This window comes from Salmo trutta, chromosome 22 (genome assembly GCF_901001165.1).
Source record: "Salmo trutta chromosome 22, fSalTru1.1, whole genome shotgun sequence".
NCBI lineage: Eukaryota > Metazoa > Chordata > Actinopteri > Salmoniformes > Salmonidae > Salmo > Salmo trutta.
In genome coordinates, this window is record NC_042978.1 from 31,628,170 (window position 1) to 31,648,994 (window position 20,825).

At 41.8% G+C, this 20,825-nt stretch overlaps 2 protein-coding genes across 2 annotated transcripts; one reads left to right on the forward strand and one right to left on the reverse strand.

Annotated features, from left to right (window-relative positions):
- The first annotated feature begins 266 nt into the window (after positions 1-266).
- c22h1orf146 (chromosome 22 C1orf146 homolog) lies at positions 267-5,872 on the forward strand. Its single transcript, XM_029707751.1, has 5 exons — positions 267-376; positions 577-670; positions 4,387-4,558; positions 4,826-4,904; positions 5,499-5,872. Exons 1-5 carry the CDS (start codon positions 308-310, stop codon positions 5,610-5,612), a joined length of 528 nt encoding a protein of 175 aa, XP_029563611.1. The 5' UTR covers positions 267-307; the 3' UTR covers positions 5,613-5,872.
- A 20-nt stretch (positions 5,873-5,892) lies between these two features.
- LOC115158586 (glomulin-like) lies at positions 5,893-20,114 on the reverse strand. The gene is made up of 18 exons (XM_029707733.1): positions 19,918-20,114; positions 19,598-19,726; positions 15,080-15,193; positions 14,851-14,959; positions 11,743-11,995; positions 11,471-11,573; positions 11,097-11,275; positions 10,936-10,989; positions 10,807-10,837; positions 10,617-10,706; positions 10,472-10,513; positions 10,303-10,376; positions 9,965-10,049; positions 8,098-8,207; positions 6,654-6,717; positions 6,407-6,542; positions 6,170-6,258; positions 5,893-6,076 (listed from the first exon to the last, which is right to left on the reverse strand). Exons 1-18 carry the CDS (start codon positions 19,951-19,953, stop codon positions 5,975-5,977), a joined length of 1,800 nt encoding a protein of 599 aa, XP_029563593.1. The 5' UTR covers positions 19,954-20,114; the 3' UTR covers positions 5,893-5,974.
- Between the last annotated feature and the right edge of the window lie 711 nt (positions 20,115-20,825).

Here is a 20,825-nt window from a genome sequence, read left to right on the forward strand (position 1 = left end):
ACAATAGTAGATCATTTTTTTTAATTAACAGAATTTGTGAAATTATATAGATTTTTATTGTACATGTCGGGTTAAAATGAGGGATACACTTGGGCGTTTGTTGCTGTACGTGAAATGACATAATTGCGTCACCTTTTTGGGGTCCCGTGACGTCTTGCTCACACCTCCTTCGCGTGCCTCCTTGATCTCGTTAGATTCCAGTCAACTCAGCACCGCTCATTCGGGCAAAACAGACTTGGTTTGTTATCCAACTTCGCACCCTATCTTATTTTGGGTGAATACAGTTAGCTACATACTACCACCAATAATGACTACCAACGGTAATGACAGGACAACTCAATGGAAAACAACAATTATAGTCAGCACATCACTTCAGGTAACGTTTAACACCACAAATGGCTAGCCAAAGAAGTTGCTAGCCAAAGAAGTTGGGCCAAAATTGTCAATTTCTGTTGTATAATTGAGTTCTTCCCGATATTGATATGAAGTCACAATATTGACAATTTGATTATTACAGCTTATTAGATTTCATCAAGACATTACCCATCTAAAACATTACCCTACTAAAACACACAGAATCATGACACATCCAGGATGCTTCTTGCACAGCACCATCGTATCCGATTCTCAGACGCTGTGAAGTCGGGATCCATTGTTTTCCCGCAGTCAGGTAATCATCAATTTGACATTACGTTATTTGATTCATGCTTCAAAGGTACAGTATGTATGCCTATACTAAGGTGACCAGATTTCTGAAATGAAAACCAGGGACATTTCCAGTTAGGCGGTCAATATTTAATTAAAATATCACATTTTATTTTCTATTAAATACAAAAGGGGGACAATTCCAGTTTCATGTATTTAGTCTAACAGGCACACTGTGATAGACAGAGAAAACAACTATATTACAGAAACACTACAGACAAGACAGAACTGTCCGATCTGAACAGCCATTCAGTGGTCCTGGTAGAATAAGAGCAGAAGAGAACATGAGCAAAATTGAAAAACAGACAATAGTATATGTGAAATACTTAACAACATAATAAAGAAATAAGATGCTGATGAGATTGGTAACTACATAATATACTCATATCAACCTAATCTGTATATTTCTCAGAAGAATGTATTTTCTTCAGGATTGCTCAGTCTTTGGCCAACTCCTGGCAGGGGAGGTTGAAGTTTATCTTCACAATAAGCATGGCCTTGATGGTAGGAACAGTGAACCTATTAATTGCTGCTGTCCATATATCATTATTTTGGGAGAACACTCTCGACTGGTGCATTACTTCCAGGTAAGCACATGACAGCAGACGCTAATCTAGCCAGGTTAGTGTGTGGGATGTCATTCTCTTTGAAGTGGGTAACCACCGTGCTCCATCTCTGACTAAGCGGTGTCTCAGATGTTTTCCATTCTTCAAGCGATCCCCCCTTTAGGAACTCTTGCAGGCCAATAACCTTGTCACACAATGCATCCTCATTGATGGTCACATTGGAGCATTTTTCCTGCAGTGTGGCTGCTGCCTTCTGGATCTCTTCACGCAGAGGTTGCCTTTTTAAAAGTTGACATTGTAAATCTTTTAGATTATCTGTGTGCTTTCCCCATGCTTGCAAGTAGTTTACAGCCATAGTGAAGAATGATTGAGATGTTTTGAGAAAGCTCTCTTTAGACATGGCTCCATTTTCCTCTAGCTCTCTCAGAAGTCCTCTGACCAAAACTGGAATGAAGTTGTCATCACGTCTTGCAGTCAATTTTGCCTCAATGTTTCTCAGAATTGCAGCGGACTCCACAGCACAGTGGTCCTGGCCTTCAAGCATCTTGATCGTGTCACTGAAAACGGTCAAGTTTCCATGGACAAAGGCCAGCCAAAGTTCAGTCAGTGGATCTTCGAACATTGTTCGCAGGACAACAGGGCATTTGTCTTCAGAAAGAAAAAAGGATTTCAATGGCACATACATTTTCAGCACTCTTTCTAGAGCAGGGAGCATGGACATCCAGCGAACATTGCTGTGTCCTAAAATGTTATGGTACTCCTGGCCAACAAACTCACAAAAGCCCTTCAGTCTTTCTACTCTGACAGTGAAAATATGAACATATCCAAATATCTTTGTGAGCAGGTACTCAACGTCCAAGTGGAATCATATCCAAAGCTGTTCTGGCCGTGTTATGAATGATGTGGGCAGGACAACCTAAGCCAATCACCTCCCGCTGCAGTGCATTTTTAACTTTGGTATGGACATTGACCCTCTCCAGCCTATTCAGTCCTCCAAAGTTGGTATTTGTTGTCGGCAGAGAATGTTTTCCAGGTTACATTTTTGGATGACCACCAGGACCTCAGCTGCAATTTCCTCTGCTGTTTCGCTGTTCAATTCAACATAATCAAACAGTTTTGATTCCACAGATGTGCTGCCATCATATATCTTACAATATTTGGCTACTTTTGGCAGCAGCTTTACGTGTCCATGATTGGACGCATCAATGGACAGGGACACAAATTCAACCTGGTCTAGGTCCTGTGTTACCAAAGTAGTTGCCCATGTTGCTAACACGTTACTCACTATGGCGTCACATTTTGTCCCAGCACATGTAAACTTTGGCTCATAAAGCTTCCGTGCCAGTTGTGCTGTGCAGTCCATAGATCTGTAACTATGATTGTGTCGCATAGTGTGGTACGCAAAGACACCCTCCTGCACAGCTAAACCATATTCTTCTTGGGAAGGCTCTACCTTCTTGAAGAATGTGGTGACAGAGGGCATACCAACACGGGCAATCAGAGAGTATTTATGGTTTTTCGTCTGCTGATGTTCTACCACTGCCGTTCTTCTCTGGCTGCCAACTGAAAGAGAGGAATTACAACGGGTGCAGTGAACCATTCTATCTTCTTGACCTGAGCGTATAAATGGAAATTCTCTTATGTTTTTCATAAAAAGTGCATTTCTGTTTCTTGGAAAGAGTCATTGTATCTCCTCTGTCTGCTCTTCTTCACTCTCCTTGTGTCACTCTTCTTATTCTCTAACTTTTTCTTCTCCTCCAATCTTCCTTCTCTTTCTTCCTTTCCTTCTCTTCACCTTTCCACCTCACTCTTCTACTCTCTCCTTGCGTCACTCTTTTTACTCCCTTAATTTTCCCTTCTCCTTCCTCTCCAATCTGTATTAATAAACAGCATACTATTAGATAAAGTACTTTGGTTAACAGATTCCCATTGCTTGCCTCATTTTTATATTTTATCTCAAAAACATTGTTTAGAATAATAAATTGGCTGTAATCATATCTTTACCTTTCCTCCTCTATCCCTTTCAGTCTTCTTCCTATCCAGTCTTCCTCCTCTCCTTCCACTCCACTGCTAATGTTATCCATGAACATTTCTAAATATATTTTCACACTACTTATTATAATGCCAAACCATTCAAATTGTAATCTACAAAAATATTCTCAGAATTAATTGTGCATTCATTTAATATAATCATATTTCCAAAATAGCCCGTCCACTGCATGTTTACATGTGAACGTTTTTTACCTAGCTACCATAACAGTAGCTAGCTAACTTAGCTAGCTAACTTAGCTATGTAGACTAATGTTAGCTAGCATAACCTATTTAAAACCTTATAGAGCAGATCATCTATCTATATAATAAATTGTGACATTATAACATCACTAGCTAGGCTCTCAAACAATTGTAACTTACCTGGCTTGAAAAGACGTTTGTGGTGATGTTGTGGATTCACTTGACACTTGCTAGCTTCTGGTCGAGTTTTCCACAGCAGTTTTCTCTAAAACTATCGCGAGCAAGTAGTTAGTAGAAGAAGAAGAGTGGATGAAGCTGCTATAGCGAGCAGCCCCCTCTCTTGGCCTAAACAAGCACAACGCGATTGAGACGTCAACCGGTAGGCTGTGCTGCCCGGTCTTTCTTGCCAAGTAAGATATTTCACTTTGCGATCTGTTTTTAACACACAGTTAAAAAAGGGGACATTTCCGGGGACAGCTCCAGCCAAAAACGGGGACTGTCCCCGGAAAACGGGGACGTCTGGTCACCCTAGCCTATACTAGAGATCCGCAGTTGGTGTCTTTAGGCTGTTACATTGCCAATGCCAAGAGGACCATGTCACAGTGCCACCTAACACCTGTTGTAAGGGGGTTCCCGCCATATACACTGTCCCCTGGGCCTGTCATGACATCAGATACCTTTCAGCTAATGTGGTCGTAACTTCAAAAACTGCAGGATTTTGCTCCTATTAAAAGGCTGCAGAAGACTTCTGTCGGGCATTACCTAGATATTTTGTGATAATCCATTGACTCCCTCATAATCTAGCAAATAAAGCACATAAGCCCAAGGCCAGTCTGCAAAACCAAAGTTGTGTTATAAATTAATGTATGTGTGGGTTGTCCAGGTATTGCATTCCTCATAATAAACCCACAAGAACTACCAGAGAACCTTGAGGAAGCAGGACTGTTTGACAAGATCAAGAAGTTTGTGACGGTTCACCGCAATAGTTTCCTTCTCCTGCAAGCCCCTTTTTATGGGAAGAAGGAACTGGACATCATGTCAGTGATACAGCACAGGTATAGTTATTTTATTATACTTTATAGCAGACAATTTTATTCCTGTCTGGAACGATTCTAACATGTGCAAATGTTATACATTACAGGCCAATGTGGACTAGTGTAGTTTCACAGTAATGATCACTCCTCCTCTAAACGATTATCCTACTGTACAGACCCAAATACATTCAAATGACCAGTAGTTTTGAATGATGCAACAATATTTCCGGTCACATGGCTATCTTAGTGCTGTGCTTTGTAACTGAGTGATCCTGTGGTCTATTGCAGATTCCTTGGCAGCAATCTCAGAGTTCTACCTGTACGTAACAACACAGAGATAGTCAAGGGGATGCTGACTATAGCCAAAGTAAGGATGAAAGAAGACACCCCTAAGTCCTCACACATTATATTGACATGGATATTAGGTAATAAGAATAATGAAAAAACGAAAATTAAGATACTTGGCATTAGTTGATAAAAAAATCGAATCAAAATCAAATGTTATTTGTCACATGCGCTGAATACAACAGGTAGACCTTACCGTGAAATGCTTACTTACAGGCCCTTAACCAACAATGCAGTTCAAGAAAAAAATAATATTTACTAAATAAACTAAAGTAAAAAATAAAATAAAAAGTAACACAATAAAATAACAATTCCAAGGCTATAAACAGGGGAAACCGGTACCGAGTCAATGTGCGGGGGTAAAGGTCAGTCAAGGTCATTTGTACATGTAGGTAGGGGTAAAGTGACTATGCATAGATAAGATATAGTCGATACAAATATTGTTTATAACGATAAAGTTGATACAAAGTTAGGCTACTTTACTTTGCTAGGTTCATCAGGGACAATGCACATTAATAAACATTTCTGTCAATGTGCCAGGTTTTTGCCAGCTGGCTAAAATTGAGAGTTCATCAAGTTTTCCCCCTGTGATAATGAAAGTGATCTCATCTTCCAGGCCACCAGTAAGCCCCATGTTGACAGCATGCGGGATCGGATGTCTCTGGCCAGGGCCCACATTATAGAGAGCAGCTCTGTCTGGAAGATGCTCAGGGACATTAAGCTGGGGTGAGCAGCTGGTGCAGAGTGGGGATGCCAGGTCCCCTCAAACCTACCTGTTCATGATAGGTTAGTGACTCTAATGATTTATTTATGCTAGGTCTGGCATCCTCTGTGTTTACGGTCACAAGCACAGAATGGCTTTAACCCAACTGGCATGTATTTAGTGTGCTTGATGTACTCAATGCATCCAATCCTGTATCCAGCAGAATACTTTAACTGTATAGATTCAGTAGAAAGTCAATTGAAAATCCAGCATTGCAAATAAGTGAAATGAGGCTTAAATAAAGAAATATTTTTTTGTAGATTGTGTATTTATTATTTATTATTAACCTGAAACAATCATTTTTAAAAGCATAAGACTCTGAGCCATTGTTAGACAGCAGTCCCAGTTTTCACTTTCTCCTCTGATATCTCCTCAATACGGATCACTAGACTCTCCATCAGGTCAAAGGTCACCAGAGCACACTGCAGTACCTGTGAAGTCCAAATAACTCAGTGCCAATTCAAATGATTAAATTCAATGTGACAAGCAAGCAAAAACAGCAGTGGTAATGTGGCTGTAGTTACCTGATACTGCATCTCTGGGGTCATATCTGATACCTTCTTGTTCTTCACAGTCATAGTCTGAACTAATGCACCTCTAGCCTCTCTGGCTTCTGTTAGTGGATGAGAGTCACAATAATACATTGATTTGTGTACACAGTATAACATGTTGTACATTGTTCCCAGAATAATACACAGTATTTACATGTAATACATTTTAATAGATGGAGTACTGTAGTGTAGAGAGATCTGCTTTCTTACCCTGTGCTTGAATCTTCTTGTCCTCTCTCATGTTCTTAACCTGCCCTGCGTAGTAGGCTCTAGAGAGGGCCAGACACACCCTCAGCATCTTCAGGTAGTCCTCTTTGATCTTGAACAGCTCCGGCCATATACTTGACTGAAAACATCAGCGTTAGGCCATCAACATGCTGTCTTGTCTTAACCACATCAACTAACTAGTAGCGAGGTTTAATCTTCTGAGTTATATGAATGTGTCAAAAACACTCACTGTCTGCTGCCAGTCCATGTCCCGCATAAGCAGGTATCGTAACAGATTGAGAGACTCCATTACCCTAAGGTAGAGATGGACAAAGAATACTATACGGAACAAAAATATAAACGCAACATACAACAATTTCAAAGATTTTACTGCATTACAGTTCATATAAGGAAATCAGTGAATTTAAATAAATTCATTAGGCCCTAATATATGGATTTCACATGACTGGGAAAACAGAAATGCATCTGTTGGTCACAGATACCTTCTCGTCACGGTATCTCTGTGTATTCAAATTACCATCGATAAAATGCAGTTGTGTTCGTTGTCCTTAGTTTATGCCTGCCCATACCATAACCCTTCCGTCACCATGGGGTGCTCTGTTCACAACGATGACATCAGCAAACCGCTCGCCCACACAACGCCATACACATGGTTGTATGGCGTTGAGGTTGTGAGTTGTTTGAACGTACTGCCAAATTCTCTAAAACAACGTTGGAGGCAGATGGTAGATAAATGTACATTAAATTCTCTGGTAACAGCTCTGGTGGACATTCCTGCCGGCAGCATGCCAATTGCACGCTGCCTCAAAACTTGACACATCTGTGGCATTGTGTTATGTGACAAAACTGCACATTTTAGAGTGGCCTTTTATTGTCCCCAGCACAAGGTGCACCTGTGTAATGATCGTGCTGTTTAATCAGCTTCTTGATATGCCACAACTTTCAGGTGGATGGATTATCTTGGCAAAGGAGAAATGCTCACTAAAAGGGATTTAAACAAATTTGTCCACAACATTTTTGATAAATAAGCTTTTTGTGCGTATGGAACATTTCTGGGGTCTTTTATTTCAGCTCATGAAACATGGGACCAACATTAAATAAATAAAAATGTTACATGTTGCGTTTATATTTTTGTTCAGTGTATATTATATTGTCTGTGTTTCAATCGGGTATTACAAGTTGACAACAGTCAGCTGATGTTGACCTACTTACTACTGTCTATGTTTTAAACTGGATGGAGAGTTGATTAATCAATTAAATCTTGTTGGCTAAGAATGCTATCTCCATTGTTAGAAAGAAAGGGATTCTAGGAATGAAACCTGAACTTCATTAGAGAGTAGATCTGTGCCGTAGTCCATGTTCCATCTGCCTTATGCTGGGCACCAGATATATGTGGCTAGAATATGCAGCTCTCTACTGCAGTATTAATTACTAGATAAGGGAACAGTCACAGCTTGTAGAGGAGCAAGGCAGGCTCACCAGTCCAGGGTTTGTATTTTAGACTACAGAGAGGTATCAGATCCTATGGGCCAGCTTCCCAGACAGATTAAGCCTAGTCCTAGAAAAAGTATGCACACTGCTCTCCATTGACAGTGTTTTTTAGTCCAGGACTAGGTTTAATCTGTATCCAGGTAACCGGCCCTAAATTTAGGGAGAGGACAAACGGTACTAACCTGTCCATACTGTTCAGCAGGTCTGTTTCTGGGCCCCGTGGGAAACAGAGAACCAGTCTCAGTAGGGGCAGAACCTGGATTCCCATAAACCATTCATTCTCATGACCTGGCTAGAGATAACCAGGAGAATAACACAATTATAGGTTGCACTGTATACACCTTTTCTAATGAAATGGAGCTACTGTCCTGTTTATCAAAATGTCTCCTACTACAGTGCATTCAGAAAGTATTCAGACCCCTTTACTTTTTCCACATTTTATTACATTACAGCCTTATTCTAAAATGGATTCAATTGCCCCCCCCCAATCAATCTACACACAATACCCCATAATGACAAAGCAAAAACAGCTTTTTAGAAATTAAAAAACAAAAAGATTATATTTCCCTAAGTATTCAGACCCTTTACTCAGTACTTTGTTGAAGCACCTTTGGCAGCAATTACAGCCTTGAGTCTTCTTGGGTATGACGCTACAAGCTTGGCACACCTGTATTTGGGGAGTTTCTCCCAATCTTCTCTGCAGATCCTCTCAAACTTTCTCAGGTTGGATGGGTAGCGTCGCTGCACAGATATTTTCAGGTCTCCAGAGATGTTCGATCGGGTTTAAGTCCGGGCTCTGGCTGGGCCACTCAAGGACATTCAGAAACTTGTCCCGAAGCCACTCCTGCGTTGTCTTGGCTGTGTACTTGTCATGTTGGAAGGTGAACCTTCACCCCAGTCTGACGTCCTAAATGCTCTGGAGTAGGTTTTCATCAAGGATCTCTCTATACTTTGCTCCATTCATCTTTCCCTCAATCCTGACTAGTCTTCCAGTCCTTGCCGCTGAAAAACATCCCCACAGCATGATACTGCCACCACCATGCTTCACCGTAGGGATGGTGCCAGGTTTCCTCCAGACGTGACGCTTGGCATTCAATCTTGGTTTCATCAGACCAGAGAATCTTGTTTATCATGGTCTGAGAGTCTTTAGGTGCCTTTTGGCGATCTCCAAGTGGGCTGTCATGTGCCTTTTACTGAGGAGTGGCTTCCATCTGGTCACTCTACCATAAAGGCCTGATTGGTGGAGTGCTGCAGAGATAGTTGTCCTTCTGGAAGGTTCTCCCATCTCCACAGAGGAACTTTGGAGCTCTGTCAGCATGACCATCGGGTTCTTGGTCACCTCCCTGACCAAGGCCCTCCGCCCTCCTCCCCTGATTGCTCAGGCAGTGATGCAACCAGTCAGGATGCTCTCTGTAGAACCTTTTTGAGGATCTGAGGACCCATGACAAATCTTTTCAGTCTCCTGAGGGGGAATAGGCTTTGTCGTGCCCTCTTCACGACTGTCTTAGTGTGTTTGGACCATGATAGTTTGTTGGTGATGTGTACACCAAGGAACTTGAAGCTCTCAACCTGTTCCACTACAGCCCCGTCGATGAGAATGGGGGCGTGCTCGGTCCTCCTTTTCCTGTAGTCCACAATCATCTCCATTGTCTTGATCATGTTGAGGGAGTGGGACCTCTTCAACTGTGGGACCTTATATAGACAGGTGTGTGCCTTTCCAAATCACATCCAAACAATTGAATATACCACATGTGGACTCTAATCAAGTTGTAGAAACATCTCAAGGATGATCAATGGAAACAGGATGCACCTGAGCTCAATTTAGAGTCTCATAGCAAAGGATCTGAATACTTATGTAAATAAGGTATTTCTGTTTTTCATTTTTAATAAATTAGCAAAAAAAATCTAAAAACCTGTTTTCGCTTTGTCATTATTGGGTATTGGAGGAATAGTTCTTAATTAATCAATTTTAGAATAAGTCTGCAACGTAACAAAATGTGGAAAAATGGAAGGGATCTGAATACTTTTCGAATGCACTGTATATCTTACCTTCAAGGAGAGCTCAATCTGATTTTTGATGTTCTTTATAATGTAACCCTCTACTCCGGCATGGCAACTGGTTTTTATCATACACCTACGATAAGAAATCAGGATATTCAAGATGTTTGTAATACCATGTGGTCCTGGGGCCCTCCCTGGGTGCACGTTTTGGTTTTTGCCCTAGCACTACACAGCTGATTCAAATAAACAAAGCTTGATGATGAGTTGGTTATTTAAATCAGCTGTGTAGTGCTAGGGCAAAAACTAAACATGCACGGGGGGTACTGCTATAGAGTACGACAGATTCATCCATTGCGGACCACATACGGGCTATACAGCATTCTCACCTGAAGAATTTGTGCTTAGCCTCAGGTCCCAATTTATCTATGAAGAGCTGTAACACTTTAAACCCTCGTTCTCTCTGGTAATGGGAGAAAGGAGTTATTAGGCTAGCAGGTACATAGACCCAAAATTATTTAAATTGGTTTTATTCATGCAGGAGTTTTATTCAATTACCAAATGCTGAATTGGACACACAGTCAGGATCTGCACCAAGTGCTGCACTTCCACACAACAACAAAAACACATATCACAAATGATCATTATTACGTCTGTTACATATGCATCTGTTTAGCTGCTTCTGGTATGTAGTCAGACTCACCTGTGGAACACTGTAAAATGACTTTAGGTCCAGCAGTTCAACTGGGAGGCTGTTATCCTCCACTCTCTCCAAGCTTTTTGTATATAATTCCTGAGTGATAGAGCATGGAGAAGAATACTTAGCAATACGTACTACTAAGAGAGTTCACTCAATATAGTATTGGGAAGATTTGAAATCAATTTATCCTTACCAGGCCTTTGAGTAGGAACGATTCCTTCTTTCTATTTTAGGAAAGAAAACATCTTGTTTAGAGGAACACACTATATCTTGAACCAATGTTTTATTATCATGTAAGAACAGTATAGCTCTGAAAACATACCTACTCAGTAGGAGGTCAATATATTCCATATTACACTGCAGGACAAACACAGGGCTGAGAGATCAACAAAATAATATTAATACTATTATATGTTTCAAACATAGTTATCACCCCATATCTTCAATGATACGGTTATTCAGAACCTTTCAACTGTGTTTCACCTGAAAACTGCTGGAAAGCTCTTGATGGTGATGAACTGGACAAAGAGCAGGTATGCCAGACAGGCCCGTGACTCCTGGGCTTCAGTACTGTCTGTCAGGAGGCCAGACTCCTCCCTCTTCTTCAGAGCCTTGTAGAACAGGAGGCCTGGGAGAGGCTCCTGGATGGCTGGTAGGGTGGCCTAGGATCAAAAACACATGGTAGTCTTGTTTTAGCTAGGTTCTTATTAAAATTGGCTCTATGAGGTTGATTGCCTTGTTTGGTAGTCTCGCTGGACTTGCTGGAAGATGCAGTAGAAAAAGAGCTAACCCTTAGTGTAGTGGGCAGAGCAATTTCAAAAGGTCGTCCCTCAACCAAGTAGGCCCGGATTACTTACCAGTATGTCTGTAGCAAAGTGCCATAGGGGAGACTGTTTATGGATGTCTATAGCCTGGTCAAGCTGTGCCTGAAGGAGTGGCTCCCTCAAGCTCCCCATGCAACTGTAGAGAGAAGAATAATATGCATTACAGATCAACAAGCCGGTGTCAGTATCTTCTACTCTCCTGATTATAACCTGGCCAATAACTACATCTGATTGATACATTTTGGTGCTCCTTTTAGCAACATTAATATCCAACAAAGCACACAGACAGGCAGACAGACACCTACAACTTGAGAAGCTCAGTCTTTAGCTGATTGTCTGAAGCAGTGCCACCATCCTCGCTGTTGTCCCTCCTCTTCACTTCCTCCACGAATGGCTCCATGAACCTGGCCAGGGCTGAGCAGCAACGACACAGACCATATGCATCCTCCACTTCTTGCTCCTTGGTGTAAGGCACTGGCAGCCTGGACACCTGCTTCTGTAGGGCAGCCAGAGCCAGGCCTACCCAGGGAGCCTTCTCCTCACCCAGACGCAGCAGCACTAGGAGATGGACGGAGACATTCAAAAGTCACCAACATGAATAGCACTAGGAGAGGCAAGGATACATTATTAAAAAGTAATTGAAGGAATGCATTATGTATAGGTTGTTTTACTGCATTCTGATTTGTTTTGGGGTAATGTATTAATAAATATTTGGAAAGGAATGTATTAAAATGTCTCTCTACTGTCATTCAATCAATTACATGAAAAATGTGGGTTATCTAAGACTATTTAAGAAATCTTATTCAATCACTTCAACAAAATCTGGATTAACCTAAAGCATCTAACAGTAGCATAGAACAAATACTGAAAGAAGTTGCAACGCCAAAGAAGTTGATTGCCAAGTTATATCAAGGGTTGACTGAATTTTTAGCTGATGGTTCAGAACCTAAGGTAAAAATGGGAAACAGATCTCAAAGAAGACATTGATGAGAACTATTGGTCACAGATACAGTTGAAGTCAGAAGTTTACATACACCTTAGCCAAATACATTTAAACTGAGTTTTTCACAATTCTTGACATTTAATCCTAGTAAAAATTCTCTGTCTTAGGTCAGTTAGGATCACCACTTTATTTTAAGAATGTGAAATGAGAGAATGATTTATTTCAGCTTTAATTTATTTCATCACATTCCCAGTGGGTCAGAAGTTTACATACACTCAATTAGTATTTGGTAGCATTGCCTTTAAATTGTTTAACTTGGGTCAAACGTTTCGGGTAGCCTTGCACAAGCTTCCCACAATAAGTTGGGTGAATTTTGGGCCCATTCCTCCTGACAGAGCTGGTGTAACTGAGTCAGGTTTGTAGGCCTACTTGCTCGCACACGCTTTTTCAGTTCTGCCCACACATTTTCTATAGGATTGAGGTCAGGGCTTTGTGATGGCCACTCTAATACCTTGACTTTGTTGTCCTTAAGCCATTTTGCCACAACTTTGGAAGTATGCTTGGAGTCATTGTCCATTTGGAAGACCCATTTGTGACCAAGCTTTAACTTCCTGACTGATGTCTTGAGTTGTTGCTTCAATATATACACATAATTTTCCTTTCCTCATGATGCCATCTATTTTGTAACATGCACCAGTCCCTCCTACAGCAAAGCACCCCCACAACATGATGCTGCCACCCCCGTGCTTCACGGTTGGGATGGTGTTCTTTGGCTTGCAAGCCTCCCCCTTTTTCCTCCAAACATAACGATGGTCATTATGTCCAAACAGTTCTATTTTTGTTTCATCAGACCAGAGGACATTTCTCCAAAAAGTACGATCTTTGTCCCCATGTGCAGTTGCAAACCGTAGTCTGGCTTTTTAATGGCGGTTTTGGAGCAGTGGCTTCTTCCTTGCTGAGCGGCCTTTCAGGTTATGTCGATATAGGAGTCGTTTTACTGTGGATATAGATGCTTTTGTACCTGTTTCCTCCAGCATCTTCACAAGGTCCTTTGCTGTTGTTCTGGGATTGATTTGCAATTTTCGCACCAAAGTACGTTCATCACTAGGAGACAGAACGTATCTCCTTCCTGAGCTGTATGACGGCTGCGTGGTCCCATGGTGTTTTATACTTGCGTACTATTGTTTGTACAGATGAACATGGTAGCTTCAGGCATTTGGAAATTGCTCCCAAGGATGAACCAGACTTGTGGAGGTCTACAATTTTTTTTCTGAAGCCTTGGCTGATTTCTTTTGATTTTCCCATGATGTCAAGCAAAAAGGCACTGAGTTTGAAGGTAGGCCTTGAAATACATCCACAGGTACACCTCCAATTGACTCAAAATATGTCAATTAGCCTATCAGAAGCTTCTAAAGCCATGACATACATTTCTGGAATTTTCCAAGCTGTTTAAAGGTACAGTCAACTTAGTGTATGTAAACTTCTGACCCACTGGAATTATGATTAAGTGAAATAATCTGTCTGTAAACAATTGTTGGAAAAAGTACTTGTGTCATGCACAAAGTAGATGTCCTAACCGACTTGCCAAAACTATAGTTTGTTAACAAGAAATTTGTGGAGTGGTTGAAAAACTAGTTTTAATGACTCCAACCTAAGTGTATGTGATTTGATTTGATGTAAACTTCGGACTTCAACTCTATGGGAAAATGTTAATATTTGCTCCTACAATCTTAGCCATAAATTATTGCAATTGAAGATAATCCATAGGATTTACTACACTCCTGCTAGAATGCATGTAATGTACCCAGAAATGTCATATCGCTGTTGGAGATGCAAAAAACTAAAACGAACCCTATTACATATGCTGTGGTCCTGTGAGAAATGGACACCATTTTGGGATAATGTCTGTGCCATCATATCATTGTGTCAAGGATTTTACATCCATCCATCTCCATGATTATGTCTGTTGCGGAATGTAAATATTCTTGACCAATATCAAAAAAGGTTTTGTAATTTAGGTCTAATTGCTGCAAAAATATGTGTAGCTATCAATTGGAAAGCATCATACACACGCATCTTCATTAACAAACTGAAGGTAGTTACATTCCATTAGATTGTGTTTTATGAAATTAAGCAAAAAAAAAGACATGTTTGATATAATCTGGAAACCTCACATTGGCAATCTTGAGGAGTGTAAGATTTAACAACATACATAATTGTGTTTGAATTTGATGTATATGTGTATTGAAATGAAAGGCTACTGAGTTTTTGTACGTTTCTGGACAGGTCTGGGAATGTTGTGGTGGTTGTGTTGTTTTTCTGTTCTGTTTGCATTTATAAATGTAAAAAATATCGGTATAAAAAAATGAAAGGGAACGTCATCAAGATTAAGTTACAGTAAGTGTCCAGTAGAGGGAAGCAAACAACATCTGCAGGAGATAGCCTTCACAATACCACTGCTAAGTATTACCTGTTTGAAGATGCGGGGCCATAAGTACGATGGTATCAGCGATGAGGTCCGGATGAAGGTCATCCACTTGGCCGAGAAAAATCAGCATGAGTTCCATCGGGCTGCATGTCTGAGAGACAAGATTTATACATTACTGTTAACTCTGATGCCATGCCATGTGAATCTACCTGCTGTTTAGCCTTCTGCCATGAAATTCTGTCAAGGGTAATTCATAATGCTTATAGTTTACCTCGGCCAGGTGTGTGATAACGGCCTGACAGGTAGAGGAACTCTTCTTCTTCTTCTTCAGTACCTCGGCCACCAGGGACGCAAGGAGGCCACAGCCCATAGATTCTACTATTCCCTGGGTCAGATAAAATAACCAAAAACATCTGTGTCATGTTGTCTACTTTTTACATTTAGAAAGAATGATGATGAAAAACAGTTGTGCAAGTTTATGGGAAGGTATACAAATTGTTGGTTGCATGTGGGCTATCTTGCTTATGACCACCTTGACTACCCCCTCACTTCGGTCAAGAAAGCTAAGTTGATGTCCTAGCGAGGTTGCTATAGACCCTGTTATGACGTCCTAGCGAGGAGGCTATAAAGCCTGGTATGACTCCATGACATCCTAGCGAGGTAGCTATAGACCCTGTTTTGACTCCATGACATCCTAGCGATGTAGCTATAGACCCTTGTATGACTCCATGATGTCCTAGCAAGGTCGCTATAGACCCTGTTATGACTCCATGACATCCTAGTGAGGTAGCTCTAGACCCTGTTATGACTCCATGATGTCCTAGCGAGGTCGCTATAGACCCTTGTATGACTCCATGAAGTCCTAGCGAGTTAGCTATAGACCCTGTTATGACTTCATGATGTCCTAGCGAGGTAGCTATAGACACATGTATGACTCCAAGACATCCTAGCGAGGTAGCCATAGACCCTGTTATGACTTCATGATGTCCTAGCGAGGTAGCTATAGACCCTTGTATGACTCCATGATGTCCTAGCGAGGTAGCTATTATTACTCCATGATGTCCTAGCAAGTTAGCTATAGAGGCTGTTGAATCTCCATGACAACCTAGCGAGCTAGCTTTAGACCCTTGTATGACTCCATGACATCCTAGCGATGTAGCTATAGACTCTTGTATGACTTTATGAAGTCCTAGTGAGGTAGCTATAGACCCTGTTATGACTCCATGACATCCTTAGCGAGGTAGCTATAGAGGCTGTTATGAATCCATGACATCCTAGCGAGGTAGCTATGGACCCTGTTCTGACTCGATGACGTCCTAGCGAGGTAGCTATAGACTCTTGTATGACTTTATGAAGTCCTAGTGAGGTAGCTATAGACCCTGTTATGACTCCATGACATCCTAGCGATGTAGCTATAGACCCTTGTATGACTCCATGAAGTCCTAGCGAGTTAGCTATAGACCCTGTTGTGACTTCATGATGTCCTAGCGAGATAGCTATAGACCCTTGTGTGACTCCAAGACATCCTAGCAAGGTAGCTATAGACCATTCTATGACTGCATGATGTCCTAGTAAGGTAGCTATAGACCCTGTTATGACTCCATGACATCATAGCGAGGTAGCTATAGACCCTTGTATGCTCCATTATATCCTAGTGAGGTAGGTATAGACCCTGTTATGACTCCATGATGTCCTAACGAGCTAGCTATGGACGCTGTTATGACTCCATGACATCCTAGTGAGGTAGCTATGGACCCTTGTATGACTCCATGACATCCTGGCGAGGTAGCTAAAGACCCTGATGTCCTAGCGAGGTAGCTATAGACCATTCTATGACTCTATGATGTCCTAACGAGGTAGCTATGGACACTGTTATGACTCCATGATATCCTAGCGAGGTAGCTATAGAGGCTGTTATGAATCCATGACATCCTAGCGAGGTAGCTATGGACCCTGTTCTGACTCGATGACGTCCTAGCGAGGTAGCTATAGACCCTTGTATGACTCAATGGTGTCCTAGTGAGGTAGCTATAGACCCTGTTATGACTCCATCACATCCTAGCGAGGTAGGTATAGACCCTTGTATGACTCCATGATATCTTAGTGAGGTAGCTATAGACCCTGTTATGACTACATAATGTCCTAGCGTGGTAGCTATAGACCCTTGTATGACTCCATGATGTCATAGCGAGGTAGATTTTGACCCTGTTATGACTCCATGACATCATAGTGAGTTAGCTATAGACCCTTGTATGACTCCATGATGTCCTAATGAGGTAGCTATGAACCCTGTTATGACTCCATGATGTCCTTGCTAGGTAGCTATGGACCCTGTTATGACTCCATGATGTCCTTGCAAGGTAGCTATAGACCCTGTTATGACTCCATGACGTCCTAGCGAGGTAGATATAGACGATGTTCTGACTCCATGACATCCTAGCGAGGTAGCTATAGACCCTGTTATGACTCCTTGATGTCCTGGTGAGGTAGCTATAGACCCTTGTATGACTCCATGATGTCCTAGCGAGTTAGCTATAGACCCTGTTATGACTCCATAATGTTCCAGCGTGGTAGCTACAGACCCTGTTATGACTCCATAATGTTCTAGTGTGTTAGCTATAGACCCTGTTATGATTCCATGACATCCTAGCGGGGCAGCTATAGACGCTGTTATGACTCCATGACATCCTAGCGAGGTAGCTATGGACCCTGTTCTGACTCCATGACGTCCTAGCGAGGTAGCTATAGACCCTGTTATGACTCCATGACATCCTAGTGAGGTAGCTATAGACCCTGTTATGACTCCATGACATCCTGGCGAGGTAGCTAAAGACCCTGATATCCTAGCGAGGTAGCTATAGACCATTCTATGACTCCATGATGTCCTAATGAGGTAGCTATGGACCCTGTTATGACTCCATGATGTCCTTGCTAGGTAGCTATGGACCCTGTTATGACTCCATGACGTCCTAGCGAGCTAGATATAGACGATGTTCTGACTCCATGACATCCTAGCGAGGTAGCTTTAGACCCTGTTATGACTCCATGACATCCTAGCGAGGTAGCTATAGACCCTGTTATGACTCCATGACGTCCTAGCGAGGTAGCTATAGACCCTGTTATGACTCCATGACATCCTAGCGAGGTAGCTATAGACCCTGTTATGACTCCATGACGTCCTAGCGTTGTAGCTATAGACCCTATTATGACTCCATCACATTCTAGCGAGGTAGGTATAGACCCTGTTATGACTCCTTGATGTCCTGGTGAGGTAGCTATAGACCCTTGTATGACTCCATGATGTCCTAGCGAGTTAGCTATAGACCCTGTTATGACTCCATAATGTTCCAGCGTGGTAGCTATAGACCCTGTTTTGACTCCATAATGTTCTAGTGTGTTAGCTATAGACCCTGTTATGATTCCATGACATCCTAGCGGGGCAGCTATAGACGCTGTTATGACTCCATGACATCCTAGCGAGGTAGCGATGGACCCTGTTCTGACTCGATGACATCCTAGCGAGGTAGCTATAGACCCTGTTATGACTCCATGACATCTTAGCGAGGTAGCTATAGACCCTGTTCTGACTCGATGACGTCCTAGCGAGGTAGCTATAGACGCTGTTATGAATCCATGACATCCTAGAGAGGAAGCTATAGACCCTGTTATGACTCCATAATGTCCTAGCGTGGTAGCTATAGACCCTGTTATGACTCCATCAAAATTAACTACATTTCCATTCCATATTCTCTTTTTAAAGTGAATATCCCTTCACTACAGTTAGATAATACTTTATGTCCAAATTGTGTGCTTTCTCACAGATTTCTCATTTGTGAGTCAATTCAATATCTTCAACCCAGAAACCTCTTGAGGGTCCTTAGCTCCATAAAGACTTTGAAAAACCACCCTGACACATGCTCCTGTAAGTGTAGGGTTTAGAGCAAAAGAAGGCGTGGGGAGGAGGGACAACCAAGGGCACTTAGAGAAGAGCCTTTCCAAACAGGGTCACCATCACTGGAGCGAGAAATCTGACTGGATATCGGCTGGTTCAGTCCTCACACCTTCAGGTCAACAGCCCAACAACAAGCTCTGGGTAGTGGCAGAGAGGTGATCATTATTTTATGTATACATCGCAAATGGCACCCTATTCTCTACATAGTGCACTACTTGGGATGCACACTATAGCCCTATGGGCCCTGGTCAAAAGTAGTGCATTATGTAGGGAATAGGGTGCCATTTGGGATGCACACTATATGTCTATGGTGGCAATGTAGCAAAGTGGCCTGTACTGTTAGCTGTAGTAGTAGACTTGCTGATGTTGTCACAGAGGAGACTGGAGTGTGCATGTGTCTGTCATCACCATTATCGGCCTCTGGGACTGGAATCTACTACACTACACTGTCAATGTGTAAAAATGTGTCAAAAACGAGGTATATTTTACAACAATTTTCACAAATAGAGCAGTGTAAAAGCACCCAATGTCCTTCCGGTTCACTCTGTAACAGTAAGGTGTGATTCTTCTTAGGATATCTTTGAATTTAATTACTCACTTAGCGAAGCATGAGAGGGGTTTAGGTCCCGTGTGGCTCAGTTGATAGAGCATAGTGTTTGCTACGCCAGGGTTGTGGGTTCGATTCCCACGGGGGAGCAGTACGGAAAAAAAATGTATGAAATGTATGCATTCACTACTGTAAGTTGCTCTGGATAAGAGCATCTGCTAAATTACTAAAAATGACTAAAATGTTTTCATTGGAGGGCTTGCGAATGTGATGGTGATCGATGCATTTACCTGGTTCTTCTCATCCTGAATGAAGTCTAGCAGTTGTGTCGTGTCACCCTGATTAATATACACCAATCCAGCATTCTGGAACAGTTCATGGTCCTCTGGCCTTAAACCATCTTCCACCACGGCTTTTCGCTGTAGATAAACAAGATACCAACTGACACCACTCACAGAGACAGCTAGTTCAAAGTAGTAATTCTGACAGTATTATGCATCTGATTAGTCATTATTAGTCATTATTGTTGAAAATGTCATCAATGATATTATTATAAGCATAGCTAGTTCTTATCATTCTTATATGAGCCACTGTTAGCATGTTAGCTTACCCATCTCTGGATGACATCCTGCAGCTGATCAGCCATCCTCAGCGTTTGTCTTGAATAACAATCGTGGAGGGGTCCAAAAAATAAGAGTGTGAATATTCAGATTATAGATGAAATAATGATAATATCAAAATTTCTGCCAAAAATAGGACACCAGATAGTTACTGTTGCGGGTTGAAATTGCTTGTGGTGAAGGTGGACTGTCCAGAGACCTCAGTCAGTAAACCTCTTATCAAGCCCTTTGTGCCTGAGCTATAATAGGATTAAAGCAGTGCTACATAGTCACGGCAGACAACAGAACTGTCTGGAAGGCTCTAGCTGAGTCGAGGGAGACTCAATCAATCTTAAACCGCTAGAACTAACTGCATGCTGGTGGCCTGGGTTTGTTTTCTTTTAATAAACCACAAATGTAGGCTCCTGTAGGGAAGTGAAGTTCATATCTTGTACATCAAATGCATAACAGACTCTGTTACTCTAAGAACAATTACTGAGCACTGGCCTAAGCTGTATCAGTTTGCTGCCCCAGACAGACAGACAGACAGACAGACAGACAGACAGACAGACAGACAGACACACACACACACACACACGGCTGTAGCTAGTTGAGATAAATAGATAGGGTTAGCCAGGAGCATGTTTGACGGTAGGATTTAGCCAGTGGCTGCTGGATAGGATAGGTTTGCTCTCTGTATTGGGCCGTGATGAAAGCAAAGGCCTGAACAAAAGCCACAAAGCAAATACATGCATAGACAGTGTGCTGTGTTGACTCTGATTTAGTCATCTTTAATTGGAGACTGATGATTGTTGTGACGGTTACATGTAACCTACTGTACGTCAAAGCTGCTTACAACAATATACAGTTGCAAGAACAATTATGTGAACCCTTTGGAATTACCTAGATTTCTACATAA

Bases quoted from the DNA above. Each gene is read 5' to 3' on its own strand.
- LOC115158586 (XM_029707733.1), bottom strand. From the start codon at position 19,953: ATGGCTGATCAGCTGCAGGATGTCATCCAGAGATGG. The intron at 10,377-10,471 runs GTAATTGAATAA...TCCCATTACCAG, and splicing joins TGTGTCCAATTCAGCATTTG to AGAGAACGAGGGTTTAAAGT. The intron at 6,259-6,406 runs GTAAGAAAGCAG...ATCCACTAACAG, and splicing joins CAAGAAGATTCAAGCACAGG to AAGCCAGAGAGGCTAGAGGT.
- c22h1orf146 (XM_029707751.1), top strand. From the start codon at position 308: ATGACTACCAACGGTAATGACAGGACAACTCAATGGAAAACAACAATT. The intron at 671-4,386 runs GTAATCATCAAT...TGGGTTGTCCAG, and splicing joins CATTGTTTTCCCGCAGTCAG to GTATTGCATTCCTCATAATA. The intron at 4,905-5,498 runs GTAAGGATGAAA...CTCATCTTCCAG, and splicing joins GGATGCTGACTATAGCCAAA to GCCACCAGTAAGCCCCATGT.